Here is a 14225-nt window from a genome sequence, read left to right as displayed (position 1 = left end):
TGCCTCTTGATGGACACTTAGGTTGATTTCTTATTATGGTTAGTTATTTTGAATAGTGCTGCCACAACTATGGAGTAGAGTCAACTCTGCACATAAATTTCACTTTCTTTAGGATTGGGATTGCTGTAATACATGGTATTTCTTGTGTGTGTGTGTGTGTGTGTGTGTGTGCATACATATACATACACACATAGTTAATTGATTTTGTGGTTGAACTCTGCTGTCCCTGAGCTTTTGCACTCAAGGTAGCACTCCACCACTTTAAGCTGCAGTTCTACTTCCAGTTTTTAGGTGGTTAATTGGAGATGAGTCTCCCGGCCTTTCCTTCCCTGGCTGGCTTTGAACTGTGGTCCTCAGATCTCAGCCTCCTGAGTAGCTACAACCACAAGTATGAGCCACCAGTGCCCAGCTGTACTTCTTGTTTTGTCTTATTTATATTTTGTGGTGTTGGGGATCAAACCCAGGTCCTTGTACATGATAGTTATCCACTCCACTGCTGAGGGTTGTTTTTTAAAATCAGGAACTTGTTCTCTTGTTCAGTTTGCTTGTCAAGCTGGTGGCTCTCCCACGTGGGTCATAGGCTCCAGTCAGGCATTTTTCTGTTAATTGGCATTATCACAGATTTTTTTTTTTTAACAAGGCTAAAAACCTTGATCTTCCAGGTCTCAGCCTCCTGAATAGCCAGTATTACAGGTGTAAGTCACTAATGTCCAACTTTTAAGGAAAACTATGTTGTCCAGGATAGTCTTGACCTCTTGAGCTCAAGTAATCTTCCTGCTTTAGACTTCTAATTACCTGGAACTATAGGAACACACCATAGCTGAGTGCATTTTGGTTTTTTGGGCTGGTCCTGCGGCTTGAATCAGGGCTTGGGCTCTGTCTCTGAGCTTCTCTGTGCTCAAGGTTAACGCTCTACCACTTGAGCCACAGCACCACTTCTGGCCTTTTCTGTTTATGTGGTACTGAGGAATCGAATCCAGGGCTGTGTGCATGTTTGGCACACACTCTGCCACCAAGCCAACATTCCCAGCCCTGAGTGCATTCTTATATAACACTCAGCTATGGTGGTATGTTCCTAAACACCCTGGTGAACACAAGGCCTATGTGTTCGGTTCTATGCTGGTATCATGCTGATTCTGTTTACTGTAGCTTTATAGTCTTATTTTGGAAGTCAGGCATTATGATGCTTCCAGCTTACTTCCTTTTGCTCAAGATTGCATTGACTACTTGGGTTCTTTCGAGGTTCCATATAAACTTTTGAGATTTTTTTTTTTCTCCTGTGAGAAGTGTTTTTCAATTTTTGGTAGGAAGCTCACTGACTTTAAGTTGGGTGAAATGGATTTTTAGCAGTACTAGTTCTGATTTGCAAGCATTATATTCCATTTACTTCTATTTCTCCACTTTCTTTCATCAATGATTTCTAGTTTTCAGTCTTGGGCAAACTTTCAAGTTTAGTTATTATGAAGATGATTGTTTTCCTGATTTTTCAGTTGGTTCGGTTAGTGTATGGAAACGTGAGTTTTGCAGGTTGACTTTGGATCCTTTAACTTGCTCAGTAATGTTTGCTCTAAGCTTTTTGGTAGTCATTAAAGAGTTTTTCTATGTGTAAGATCATGTCTGCAAACAGGAACAACACATCTTCCAAGATGAATATCTTTTTTTTCTCTCTCCTTTCTTCTGCCAGTCCTGTCTTCTTCCAGTCCTGGTGGTTCATTGGAGAGAAGAGTCTTGCAGACTTTCCTGCCCAGCCTGGCTTTGAACTGAGATGCTCAGATTCTCAGTCTCTTGAGTAGCTAGATTACAGGCCTGAGCCATTGGTGTTTTTTTTTTTTTGTTGTTGTTTTCTCATTTTATTGCTCTGCAGGAATGATGTCTTAGAATAAATTTCAATTATTTTGTAAGTGGTGGGTTTCTCTTGTGTAGTCTTCATTAAGTGTTGAGGTATATTGCTTTTTGGGGGGAGGGGTTGTGGATCTTGAATTCAGGAGTTGGGTGCTGACCTTGAGCTTTTTTGCTCAAGGATCTACCACTTTGAGCCACAGTGATACTTCTGGCCTTCTGGTGGTTAGCTGGGAATAAGTCTCTCAGGCTTTGTTTGATTTTCAAATTATTTTCATTTGATAGTTTCTATTTGGCATTTTCCCCCAGGTTGCAAACATTTTTATAGCCTTTGAAAGGCCAGGAGGCCTTGGGCAATGTGCTTACCATCTCCAAGAGCAAAACGGCTCAGAATTCCTCACTAGTCCAGTGGAGCACTGCCCCTTCAAGGTCAAGGAAGGAGATGCTGTAGCTGCAACACTGCAGTTATCAGTTATCAGGAAGCCTAGTCTAGGGGAAGAGAAAAACTCTTGCATGGTTTCTGACAATAATTAAGAGGGGAAAAAAAATAATGCAGGAAAGATGTTTCTATCTTGCTATTTCTGCTCCAAATAGGACAGAAGCAAGAGCCCTGAGATGACACCTGTGGGAAAAACTCTGGAACAATAGTGACTGTGAAGATGCAGCACACAATCCACTGACCCAGCAGAGATGGGGGTGCAATGCTGTTTCCTGTGAACACTCAAATAAGCCAGTGAGCCTTAGGGGCTTGACCAGATTTCCTTAGTCCATCTGAGAGCCATGAGGAGCGGCACAGCTAGCCTCCAAAGAAATCTAGCAGCGATATAGACAATATTTTGGAAAGACCACCAGCCTCCTCCTCCTTCTTGCTGACTTTGCTTTGGTTGCCTCTGAGCCCATTCCTGCAGTAGCCTGGAAGTGTTGCTGGCTGTCAGCCTCCAACCACAGCATCTCTACTGCAGTGTTCACATGTGGGCTTGCCTTCCTGGGGAACTCTGGCTCTTGGCTCCTCTCCACTCCTTCTTGCTCACAGTGGGTTGTATGGGAATATTCCAGAGCTCACCTTCCTGGTCCTCCTCACTTTTCCCTTCTCTCAGATGTCAGATCTGCATGCTAGTCTGAAGGCTGTCCTTGCTCTCTCCCAGTACTTGCCTTTTATCTTCCATAGCTACTCCTTCTAATATATCCTTTATGTATCTTACTCCATCCTAATATCTGCTTCTTGAGGACCCAACTGGCAGTGCTGCAGACCTACAGCTGTTCAGAAACGGAACAACTGAAAAGATAATGCTTTTCAAATGTAGCCAAAGGTGAGCTCGGGCGAGAAACATGTCTCACTGGGTTGTTGCACAAGAAGGCCAACCCCTGCCATTTACCTTTCATGGGGTAGCTAAAGAGGAATCCTCCTGGAAGCTGGTTATAATACTGTTTATTTAAAACTGTTTACCACTCAGTGAGTACTTACTATGTGATGACAACCCTGGTTAGAGCTTGCCATTCATTGTTTCATTCAATACTTACACAATTCTTCTACACAGTTCTATTTTCAAGATAAGGGAATGGATTTAATTAGATGTTGAACTTGGATTTCAATCAAGCACTATTGGATGCCAAAGCTAAAATCTTTAATCACACACACATCCACACAAGCGTGCGCACACACACACACATCCACATCCAGTATCAAGTAAAAACCTGGTTCTCCTAAGGAAGGAAGAACTAGAGAAAACCATGAAGAGAAACAGAAAAATGATGATACTGAATGCCTAGAAGTAGAAGCAAGGAGGTTTTGTAGTTCTAAGTGCTTTGATCTGTTCTAATGGTGTGATCTTGGAGACATGGAGTTTTTCTACACCTGTTTTTTTAGACTTATTAATGAGATGGTGGACTAAGCCTCTAGATGTCATTTAAATTCTAATACCATGTGTTTTCTTCTTGGATGGAACTTTTGATTTAGTTTGTCATTTTGTATAAAGCCAAAGTGTTGGTATAAAATCAAATTAACGTTTACTTTCACTTTCAACATAAGCGGTACATGTTAAAATTCACTAAGAGAAGGAAGCCGTTTCATTTGTCAGGAACCCAAGGACTACTAACAGCTGTGAGGATCGCACACAAGGGCCTCTAGAAAGTCTCTATTTTGAGGACTTGCTTTCTTTTTCTTTCTAGTCCTGGTGCTTGAACTAAGGGCCTGGGCACTATCCTGAGCTCTTTTGCTCAAGGCTAGCCACAGCACTACTTCTGGCTTTTTCTGCTTATGTGGTACTAAGGAATTGAACCCAGGGCTTCATGCAAACTAGGCAAGCACTCTACCACTAAGCCACATTCCCAGCACTGGGAGCCCTTTTTTTTTGGGTGGTTGTGGGGCTTGAACTCTGGGCCTGGGCACTGTCCCTGCTCTCTTCAGCTCAAGACGAGCGCTCTACCGCTTGAGCCACAGCACCACTTCCGTTTTTTAGTGGTTTACTGGAGATAAGAGTCTCTCAGACTTCTTGCCTGGACTGGCTTTGAACCGTGATCCTCAGTTCTCAGCCTCCTGAGTAGCTAGGATTATAGGTGTGAGCCACTGGTGCCCGCCTGGGAGCCTTCTTTCTTCCTTGGTATGAAGTTCTCAGAAATTATCACTAAGCTCTGTGTGTGTGTGTGTGAGAGAGAGAGAGAGAGAGAGAAAAGTTGGGCTGTTAACCTGAAAACAGAAAATAACACCATTCCCTAATTAAAACAGGATTTAGGGGAGGACATGTGGAAGTGGTTTTGGGGATGTTAATTAAGGTCATTATCAGTGAGAGGAGAAATGTAGCCAGGGAAACTACCAGCTGGATCATTGTTGTTCTACCTGCCCTCTGTCCTGCAGGCTGCCCAGGAGATGTAGTCAGTGCAGATAGGAAATAGTAGCACAAGTCTTTCTGGGAGGAATGAGATGGAGAAAACAAAATACATTACTCTGCAGGAAAAAAAAAAAAAAAAAAGGACTGAAAAAGAAACTCACGAGTTTACTATGTTAAAAAAAAAAAGATGGCACATTTATTGCTACATAAATGTTATATACATATTGTGTTTTCTGTTACAGTGACAGAAAAAAATTTTGAACTTCTTGCTGCTGGTTGAAAAGGTTTATCAATAATACCTTGAATTTGACACAGGATACAAATCTGCAATAAACCAACAATGGAAACTGGAGAACAAGATGAGAAGCAATTCATCTCGAACAATTAGCTCTTACAATACTCCATAGGTACTACACGGTAAGCTAGAATCCTACTATGGTCTTAAAATGCTATTGTAAATTTCTGATATTAATGAACAGGTTATGGTAAATAACCCTACATTTTTACTACCTAATATAATAAAATAAAGTAAGAAACTTTTTACTGAAAACTTTTGATTTCAAAAATCTAGAAAGAGTAATATTTAGAATTCAAGAAATTTTCTTACAAGATTATTGTATAAAAGACTAGCTACAGTGAAAAATAAGCCAAATGTTTTTTTCTTTCTATTTTATGAAGGAAAGCTTCTGGGCATACTGCAAAGTCTAATATAGCGAAAAAGACAACAAGCTCCGAAGGAAAAAGGCCAGGCAGTGGCTATGTTCACTCACACATCATAAGCAACAACTTCTGTTTAGCTGATTAACACTGAAATGAAGAACAAGGCCACAGATAGTTTGATGTAATTGGAGAATATATGCAAATTAAGGGAACCAAAAAGTCCACTAAGTTCACAAACCGCTGATTGGTTAAGAATCATCCTGATTGGAGGATCTGAAGTTCTTAATTTTTTTTTTTTTGTTCTTTCAAATTAACAGAAATCTCTAAGTTACATCATGATTGGGGTTCTCTTTTCTGTGTGCTGATTGCCATTGTTGATACTGGCTACAAGGGATTACTAAGCCAAGACAACCGTGTTTAGCATGCTTTTCTCTCCCAGGGTTGTTGGGGTGGAAGACAGATTTCATGGAAGTTCAAAGTGATGATTATGCCTTAAAAAACAACTCATAAGGGTTAGAGACAGAGGGTGCCTTCACGCCCGGTATGAAGATGGACTGAGAAGTACTGATGTAATGCTAATCTGGCTCATCTTCTTGGGGTGGGGCAGATGGTTTGCAGTTGATTAACTCACCCACCAAATTCCTCCCCACTAACCGGCCATACAAACAACAGAGAAATAAAGGCTAGGACAAGGAGACGTGGGCGACCATTGCTCTTGTATTCCATCAGGTAATTAGCCTCAGAGTGGTATATTCACGTATCACACTACCTGCCTTGGTGCCTTCTGGGTTTTGTCATGTTCACCATAATCATGGCCTGAAGACTCGTCCTTGTATTTTGAAGGTATTTTGTGCTTACTTACAGCTAACACTTTACAAGTACTATATTATGTAGTACTTACTGCTTGGAAAACAAAGCAATTTCTAGAAAGTAGACTCTTCCCTTGTAATTTATACTTCTTGCTATTACAAGCTTTACTATGGGAACCTAGAAGCTTGAAAAGACTTAGTTATTATTAGAAATAAAGCAATGTGTATTTATTTGGGGGAAAATGTAGGGAACAAAATTTCCCCTTTTAAAATCTTAGCTAGCCTATGGTCACAGATGTGTCTGCTTCCCATTGTGAGGTCCATGTGCAAAGCACAGAGTGCTGCATGGAGGAGTTTTGGACTGTGACCATGAACTATTCAGATCAGAGATCTGAGATCAAATAGAACACCCACAAAGAGAAAATAAAAATAAATGAAAGAAAAGAGAGCGAGAGAAATGCTATACCAAGTAACATTTTCCTATTTTCATGGAAAACACTAGTCATATGGCAAAAGGATAGGAGAGGGCAGCGAGACTTTTCCCTTCCTTTTTAAGACACTAACAGGTATGCCGGGAATGCTAAGGGCCAATGGTTGTCACTGCTTGTTCTCTGCACGTGAACAGCTTTAACAAATGCTGGCATCAGCTGAGTGTAGACCAGCCTTCCACATTAACTCTTTCCCTTTATATGCAGACCTTACAGTTCCATAACAATAAATAAATTTTGTAGTTACAATGCATTTGTCAATTCAGTTTAGGCACAAGGCAACTTCCACGGTGAGTGGAGAGATCGAGACAGTCTCTGATTGTGCAGAAGCGGCGCGCTGCTTGCAACGAAATGATATGTTGCAAACATCTCATGGGCTGACGCTCTATGTGAGGAGCTCCCTATCTTCACTTCTGATGGAAGTGTTGACCAGTTGCTTTGATCGTAGGATTACATTGGAGTTTCTTGCTTTAAGTGTTTAAGTTTTTTCTTCTCCCTCCTGTCAGGTTTGTGTCTTCAGATAATCTGAGTTGTCCAAGTCCTTATGAGGAGAGGTCACCTTCTATCTAGCCTACTGATAACTCTGGAACTGTGGCAGGGAGAGAACAGCACCAGTTAGTATGCAATTGTTAAAAAAGAAACACCATCCCACCAAATAAAATAAGTTAAGTGTTATTTACACCTAGGTTTGCACTAAATCAGCAGTCTGCCAAGTAACTTTTTCTTCTCATCAGAGTAGGTTGTGTCCCAAAATCTGTAGTGAATTCCTGCAAATGTAGACAGTACTAAATCCTATATGTTTTTGCCTATACTCGATTACCGAGGAGTTTATAAATCAGACTGAAAGATGAACAATAAATAATTACAGATTATGACAATATACTATAATAAAAGTTTTTGCTTTGGGCCATTAAGCAATTGCTTAAACACAAGTATGTGACATTGTGACAGAAGCTCTGACAACCAAGATGGCTACTAAACCACTCACAAGTGGGTGGTGCATGCAGGATGGATATACTGGACAAAGGGGATAATTCACATCCTGGACAGGATGTTGTGAAATTTCATTACAAACAGTTCATTTCTTAAGTTTTCCACAGCTGACTATGGGCAACCGAAATAACAAAAGTCACACACGGGACTGTTGTGACTGAAATAAGTTTTACTTGCTATGTGTGTAAAGTCAGTCATGTGATCAGGAACCATATGGTATGTAGAATTATATAGTAGCTTTGCCAATTAGTATATTTTATTGACAGTTTACATCTGTTTTCTCCATATATATATATATATATATATTTTATTTATTTATTTATTTATTTTTTGGTTGGTCGTGGGGCTTGAACTCTGAGCTTGGGCGCTGTCCCTGTGCTCTTCAGCTCAAAGTGAGCACCCTACCGCTTGAGCCACAGTGCCACTTCCAGTTTTCTAGTGGTTTATTGGAGATAAGAGTCTCATGGACTTTCCTGCCCAGGCTGGCTTGGAACTGTAATCCTCAGATCTCAGCCTCCTGAATAACTAGGATTATAGGCGTGAGCCACCAACACTGGTTTCCTCCATAATTTTAGGAGAAAGGTGGTACTAGGGAATTGAATTCAGGGCCTTACACTTGCTAGGCAAGCTCTATACCACTTGAACCAGGCCCTCAGTTTGACTAAATTATACTGACTCTTCCTCCTTCTGTCTATTAACAGCATGATACAGCTAGTGGTAGTAGAAACAAAACTCTTTAGGAAAAGGATAGTTATTGATTGAAATTTATAAGTTATGAGTGCCTTATTAAATCCCAGACTTCCAGTTAAAAAAAAGGGAGCAAAAAGTGGCCCAAATAAATCTGTACTTGGCATTGTTTCCTGCTCTATACCTGTATCTATATCTGTATCTATTATTTGAAATATTTTGATAAAATTGATAAAACTCCACACTAATAGGGCTGGGAAGATGGCTCAGTGGTAGAGCGCTTGCCTTGCATGCTTGAGGCCCTGGGTTCGATTCCTCAGCACCACATAAGCAAAAAGAAAAAAGCCGGAAGTGGCGCTATGGCTCAAGTGGTAGAGGGCTAGCCTTGAGCTGAAGAGCTGAGGGACAGCGCCCAGGCTCAGAGTTCAGGCCCCACGACCGGACCCCCCCCCAAAAGAAAAAAACCAAAAAACTACACACTAATAATAGAATACAGCTACCTATTATATTCCTAATCCATACTGTTAACTAAAACACTCCTGCCTCAAATACTCCATCGTACTCTATATTGGCTTCAGTTTCCTAAATATTAACTTTACAACTTAGATGCTGATGTAACTACATAGCCTTAAAAAAAATCATACAGGTGTTTAGGCTATGAAGAGGAAGATCAGAAGAAAAGTCAACAAGTTAGGCTCTACCAGGTGAAGAGTACTGTGGCTCTATCATCCAACATCTTCACATTCATGAACAGATTGTAGAGGATGTTACACAATGTGGCGCAGGTGGGAAGGAGCTGCCCTGCGCCTGTGCAATGGTACAAGCTGGTAGGTACCGTGACACCTACGGCAGCAGAGGTGATTCCTTTATGTATGAATTACATACAGTAAAGAAGGCACAGACGATTAGCAGAACACTAATGAGGTAGTTAGGCATGTCTGAACAAAGGAACAGTTGGAGTGGGAACAAAAATACTTTCTGATGGATGAGTCATTGTATCATTTTCTCTGCGATCACAGTGGTATTTGTGAGAGTGAATGCACACACAACCATTCAGAATGGAAGAGCTAACATTGCTTTTTTTTTGGTCCGGTTGTGGACCTGAACTCTGGGCCTGGGCGCTGTCCCTCAGCTCTTCAGCTCAAGGCTAGCGCTCTACCACTTGAACCACAGCACCACTTCCGGCTTTTTTCCCCCTGCTTATGTGGTGCTGAGGAAACGAACCCAGGGCCTCATGCATGCAAGGCAAGCGCTCTACCACTGAGCCACCTTCCCAGCCCGAGCTAACATTTCTTTAGAAATCACAGGCAGTATAATATTTTGAAGACAATAATAATTTGGTATTAAATGAAACTGGCTCTTGGATTATACAAAATAAGAGTCTATATTGGTTGCTAGCCTCAATTTTATGCGCCCTTTACCATGAACAGTATCTACTAGAGAATTCTGATAAAAGGTTCTCCTAAAACCCACACTCACCTGGCTGATGCTTACATATGACCCATAGGGTTGGTAGTTTCACTAAGCCCAGGATGGCTTCCTGGCAGTGTGGTTGGTGGCTCTGCCGATACGGCAGAAACTTTTTCTTCTTCCCTTCTCTTAAGGCAGGCTGCTTTGGGGTTCAGGTTCCTCTCTAGAACAGAAGGAAAGAGTTGTTACTGTTACGATTACAAGGAATGGAAACAAACATGTAGGACTTATTAAGCAGAACAAACTACTGATCAATCTCTGTAATTTCCTATTTGTATTGAACAACTTCACACTGAAGAAGTTATGATATGCTCACATTGATAGGCTTTTAGTATTTAGTGTGTTTCTAGACTTAAACTTCTTAGTGATTATTTTGTCCTTGCTCTTTTTTTTTTTTTTTTGCTTATGATTCAGTCTTCTAGGTATTTGATTTAAATCGACATGATAATCATCTTCATTTTGTCAAGTACTGCTAAGGTATTAGTTGCTCAAGTTCTAAGAGTCTAGTTAAGACAGGGATTGACACGAAGGCCAATGTCCTCTCTGAGAGACATCTGCTATATGTCAACTGTTGCCAGTGCAGAAAATGAGAAAGAGATAGACTAAACTACTCCTCTGGAGGAACACTGACTCAAGGGAGAGTAAGAGCACACCTGCTTTTCTGCTTTGAAGTGCATGTGGTATGACTGAGAAGGTGGTAAAAACCTTGACTCCTCCTTACGTAAGTCTGCAAAGATTGGCTGGGACCTGTGACATAGGTGTTTGCAAGAGGCTGAAGAAGCAGGACCCCTGCAGTTGGGAGGTCCGTGCTGCCTGATTGTGGCTGTGTGGCCATAAGGCACAATAAGTATAAAGAAAAACAAAATTTTAAAGTCTACCAATATCTATCTTCTATGGTAGCCATTACAGAGGAGCCCAAAAGGCCAAAATAGGAAGCTACATTAATGCTAGATATAAGCTCTTACCAATAAAGGAAAAATAAAAGATGCTCATTGATGAGCTATGCTCTTACACCTAGATAAAGGAGGATCTTCATATCTGGCAGCCCAAATCAATGATGCTAAAGAATGATGTAGGGGGCTGGGAATGTGGCTCAGTGGTAGAGTGCTTACCTAGCATGCATGAAGCCCTGGGTTCCATTGCTCAGTACCACATAAACAGAAAAAGCCAGAAGAAGCGCTGTGGTTCAAGTGGTAGAGTGCTAGCCTTGAGCAAAAGAAGCTCAGGGACAGTGCCCAGGCCCTGAGTACAAGCCCCAGGACTGGCAAAAAAAAAAAAGAAAAAAAAAAAGAATGATGCAGGGCTGGGAATGTGGATCAGTAGTAGAGTGCCACAAATATAGAAAATGCTAAAGTGGTGTTATGGCTCAAGTGGTAGAGTGCTAGCCTTGAACAAAAAGTTCAAGGACAGTGCCCAGGTCCTGAGTTCAAGTCCCAGGACTGGTTAAAAAAAATGATGTAAACTGATTAAAAATACTGAATATAATGTATTACTAATGTCACATTACCAATGTGACAACATAGTTTAAAAAAGCCAGGTGCCCGTGGCTCTTGCTTGTAATCTTAGCTACACAGGAGGCTGAGATCTGAGATCGCAGTTCAAAGCTAGCTTGGGAAGGAAAGCCCATGAGACTCTTTTTTTTTTTTTTTTTTGAATTCTATTATCTTTGTTCTTTTTTTTTTTTTATTATGAAAATACCATTCAGGAGATTATAATTACAATGGCAAGATAATACCCATGAGACTCTTATCTCCAATAAACCACTAGAAAACCTGAAGTGGCGCTGTGGCTCAAGCAGTAGAGAGTTCGCCTTGAGCTGAAGAGCACAGAGATAGCGCCCAAGACCAGAGTTCAAGCCCTGCGACTGACCAAAAAAACAAAACAGTTTTGAGGTCTTTTCTTCCCAGGCTGGCTCTGAACCATAGTCCTCAGATTTCAAGCCTCCTGAGTAGCTAGGATTATAGGCATGAGCTACTGGCACCCAGCTTGATTGTATAAATTTTAATACACCTTTATAGTTTTCATCTGGCTTTTCTAAAAACACTGTCACTGACATCATGGTACAATTTCATTTTAGAATTCTACTTTTCTAAGACCTCATACTGAGGAAAAGGCACAGAGTCTACACAACCACAAGGAACATTAAAGAAGGAAGAAAGGCACCTTCTCCCTTCACAGGATACCTAGAAGGAGAAATGAATTATCATTATGGAACAGTATTAAGAATGACTGCTTTAATAACAAAAACTGTACATTTGGCTAATGAGAGTTTGTTTTAATTTGAGTAACTGGAGAGAATGTGTAAGAAAGGCAAAGTAAGATTTGGAAATAGTTTCAAGTGAATTAGGTTCACATTTCTCTTATAGTGGAACACAGCTCTTAGCTAACTATGATGCTGTTCATAGTAAGTAGGCTCAAGGGGGCTAAAACGGCTAGAGAGGACTAGAACCCAAATTCAACAAGCTAGGAAAGACCTTGTAGATTCCTATAGCCAACCTAAAAGAACATGCAGGGCTTGAAGGATCAGATGCTAAAGACAGCAGGCTCTGGGAAAAAGAAAGCACATACAGCTTTGATCCAAAGGAGGCCAAGAAGACTAGGGTTGTTCCCTTATACCTCTTGAAGTATGTGAGCAGCACAAACATGTGTTAAGTAGCTAGGAAAGACTGATGTTAAGAAGACGTTATGTTGGGCTCAGAAGGTGGCTCAGTGGTAGAGTGCTTGGTTTGCATGCATAAGGCCTAGGGTTCGATTCCTTAGTACCACACAAGCAGAAAAAACTGGAAATGGTGCTGTGGCTCAAGAGATTAGAGCACTAGCCTTGAGTTGAAGAGCTCAGGGACAGCACCTAAGCTCAGAGTTTAGGCCCCACAACCGGCAAAAAAAAAGATGTTACATGGAAGTCAAATATTCCCATACTTCCATTAAAGAAATGCTATATGTTAACTTCTGGTGGGTAGTTGAGGACTTGACTGTGGAGCAAATTTTCTGCTCTTAAATTCTTACATTATTATATAAGAAGTGACTGTTCTCTTATGGGTACCTATAGTTTTGTATCTAGCAATTTCTATAAAGATACACATTTTGTTTATGCCCGTTTTAGTTACCCTCATTGCAACTGAATTTCCTGTGGGTGGGATTTAGAAATTTGAGAAAAGAAAACCTAGTAGAGAAGAGAGTTGCTGACCTGTGAAAGAATTTGGGAGGAAGAAGTATTTGATCAAACACTGAATCATTTATTTTTTTGTCAGTCGTGGGGCTTGAAATCTGGGCCTAGACACTGTCCCTCAGCTCTTCAGCTCAAGGCTAACGCTCTACCACTTGAGCCACAGCACCACTTCCAGCTTTTTCTGTTTATGTGGTGCTGAGGAATGGAACCCAGGGCCTCATGGATGCAGGGCAAACACTCTACCACTGAGCCACCTTCCCACCTCCTGAATCCTTTTTTTTTTTTTTTTAAATGCATGTGCTCTGCCACAAGTAATACCTCCATTCCCACAGACTAAATCTTGAGTAAAACTGAAAGTACAAACTTGAAGATAGCATGTGACATATGCTAGGCAACAGAAGTAGCAAGACTACTCTTAAAATTGTAATCATGAGCAATGAAAGGCTTAAACTGGCAATGGCAGGAGCCAAGCTGGATTTCCTATGTGGGGAACCAAGCCAAAAAGCTTTCAATAAATCATTCATAACTTTGATAAGGAAACAACTCAGCATTGCTGAAGGGAATGTACAGGAAAGGACAGTGGCTATACCAAAGTGGCATGAACAAAGACAAGACATGGGTCCATTTTAGGATATACAAAGGCCAGAGCCTGGAAGTGTGAGACAATTAGGCTTTTCTAAGTATCAGGCCAACCGCTAATAAAGGTACAGGTTCAGTGTATTAGAAGTCTGTAAAAGTGTCCTTCGTGCTTTCAGAATTGCAACTGTGATCAGAGAGTGAGTAGGTAGCTGAACAAGCCCAGATGTTAGACGTTCTTAGACACCTCTTCTGTCGTGAAATATTGACTGCAGAGTCAAATGTTATGAAAGAATAATGTCTACTTGAGAATGGAAGAATTTGTAACAACTTTTTTTTTTTTTTTGGTCGGTAGTAGGGCTTGAACTCTGGGCCTGGGCGCTGTCCCTCAGCTCTTCAGCTCAAGGCGAGCACTCTACCACTTGAGCTACAGCACCACTTCCAGTTTTCTGGTGTTTTATTGGAGATAGGAGTCTCATGGTCTCTCCTGCCCAGGCTGGCTTTGAACCGTGATCCTCAGATCTCAGCCTCCTGAGTAGCTAGGATGACAGGCATGAGCCACCAGTGCCCGGCAGAATTTATAACTTCTTTCAAACAAGCCATTTCATTTGAATGGCTTGTATTTGAAATTAGCTACTTCTGATCTTAAGAAAACATTCTTAAAAACACATGTGACTCTGTATTTGAGCTCTAAAGTATGGTGGAA

The 14225-nt window shown here is 41.0% G+C and overlaps 1 protein-coding gene across 8 annotated transcripts in view; it reads right to left on the bottom strand.

The window, feature by feature from the left end:
• Positions 1-4844: 4844 nt before the first annotated feature.
• Tcf12 (transcription factor 12) overlaps positions 4845-14225 on the bottom strand; it is a 275333-nt gene continuing 265952 nt past the window's right edge. For all 8 annotated transcript variants that reach the window (XM_042687436.1, XM_042687437.1, XM_042687439.1 and 5 more), the window contains 2 exons: positions 9784-9937; positions 4845-7213 (listed from right to left, as the gene is read on the bottom strand). In XM_042687436.1, the coding sequence (XP_042543370.1) occupies positions 9795-9937 (143 nt within the window). In that variant the 3' untranslated portion in view covers positions 4845-7213; positions 9784-9794. The remainder of the gene's footprint in view (positions 7214-9783; positions 9938-14225) is intronic.

The sequence above is a fragment of the Dipodomys spectabilis genome, unplaced genomic scaffold (assembly GCF_019054845.1).
Source record: "Dipodomys spectabilis isolate Male_0828 unplaced genomic scaffold, ASM1905484v1 ptg000108l, whole genome shotgun sequence".
NCBI lineage: Eukaryota > Metazoa > Chordata > Mammalia > Rodentia > Heteromyidae > Dipodomys > Dipodomys spectabilis.
Note: the sequence above shows the minus strand (reverse complement) of the source record. Positions and strands in the feature narration are given on the sequence as shown.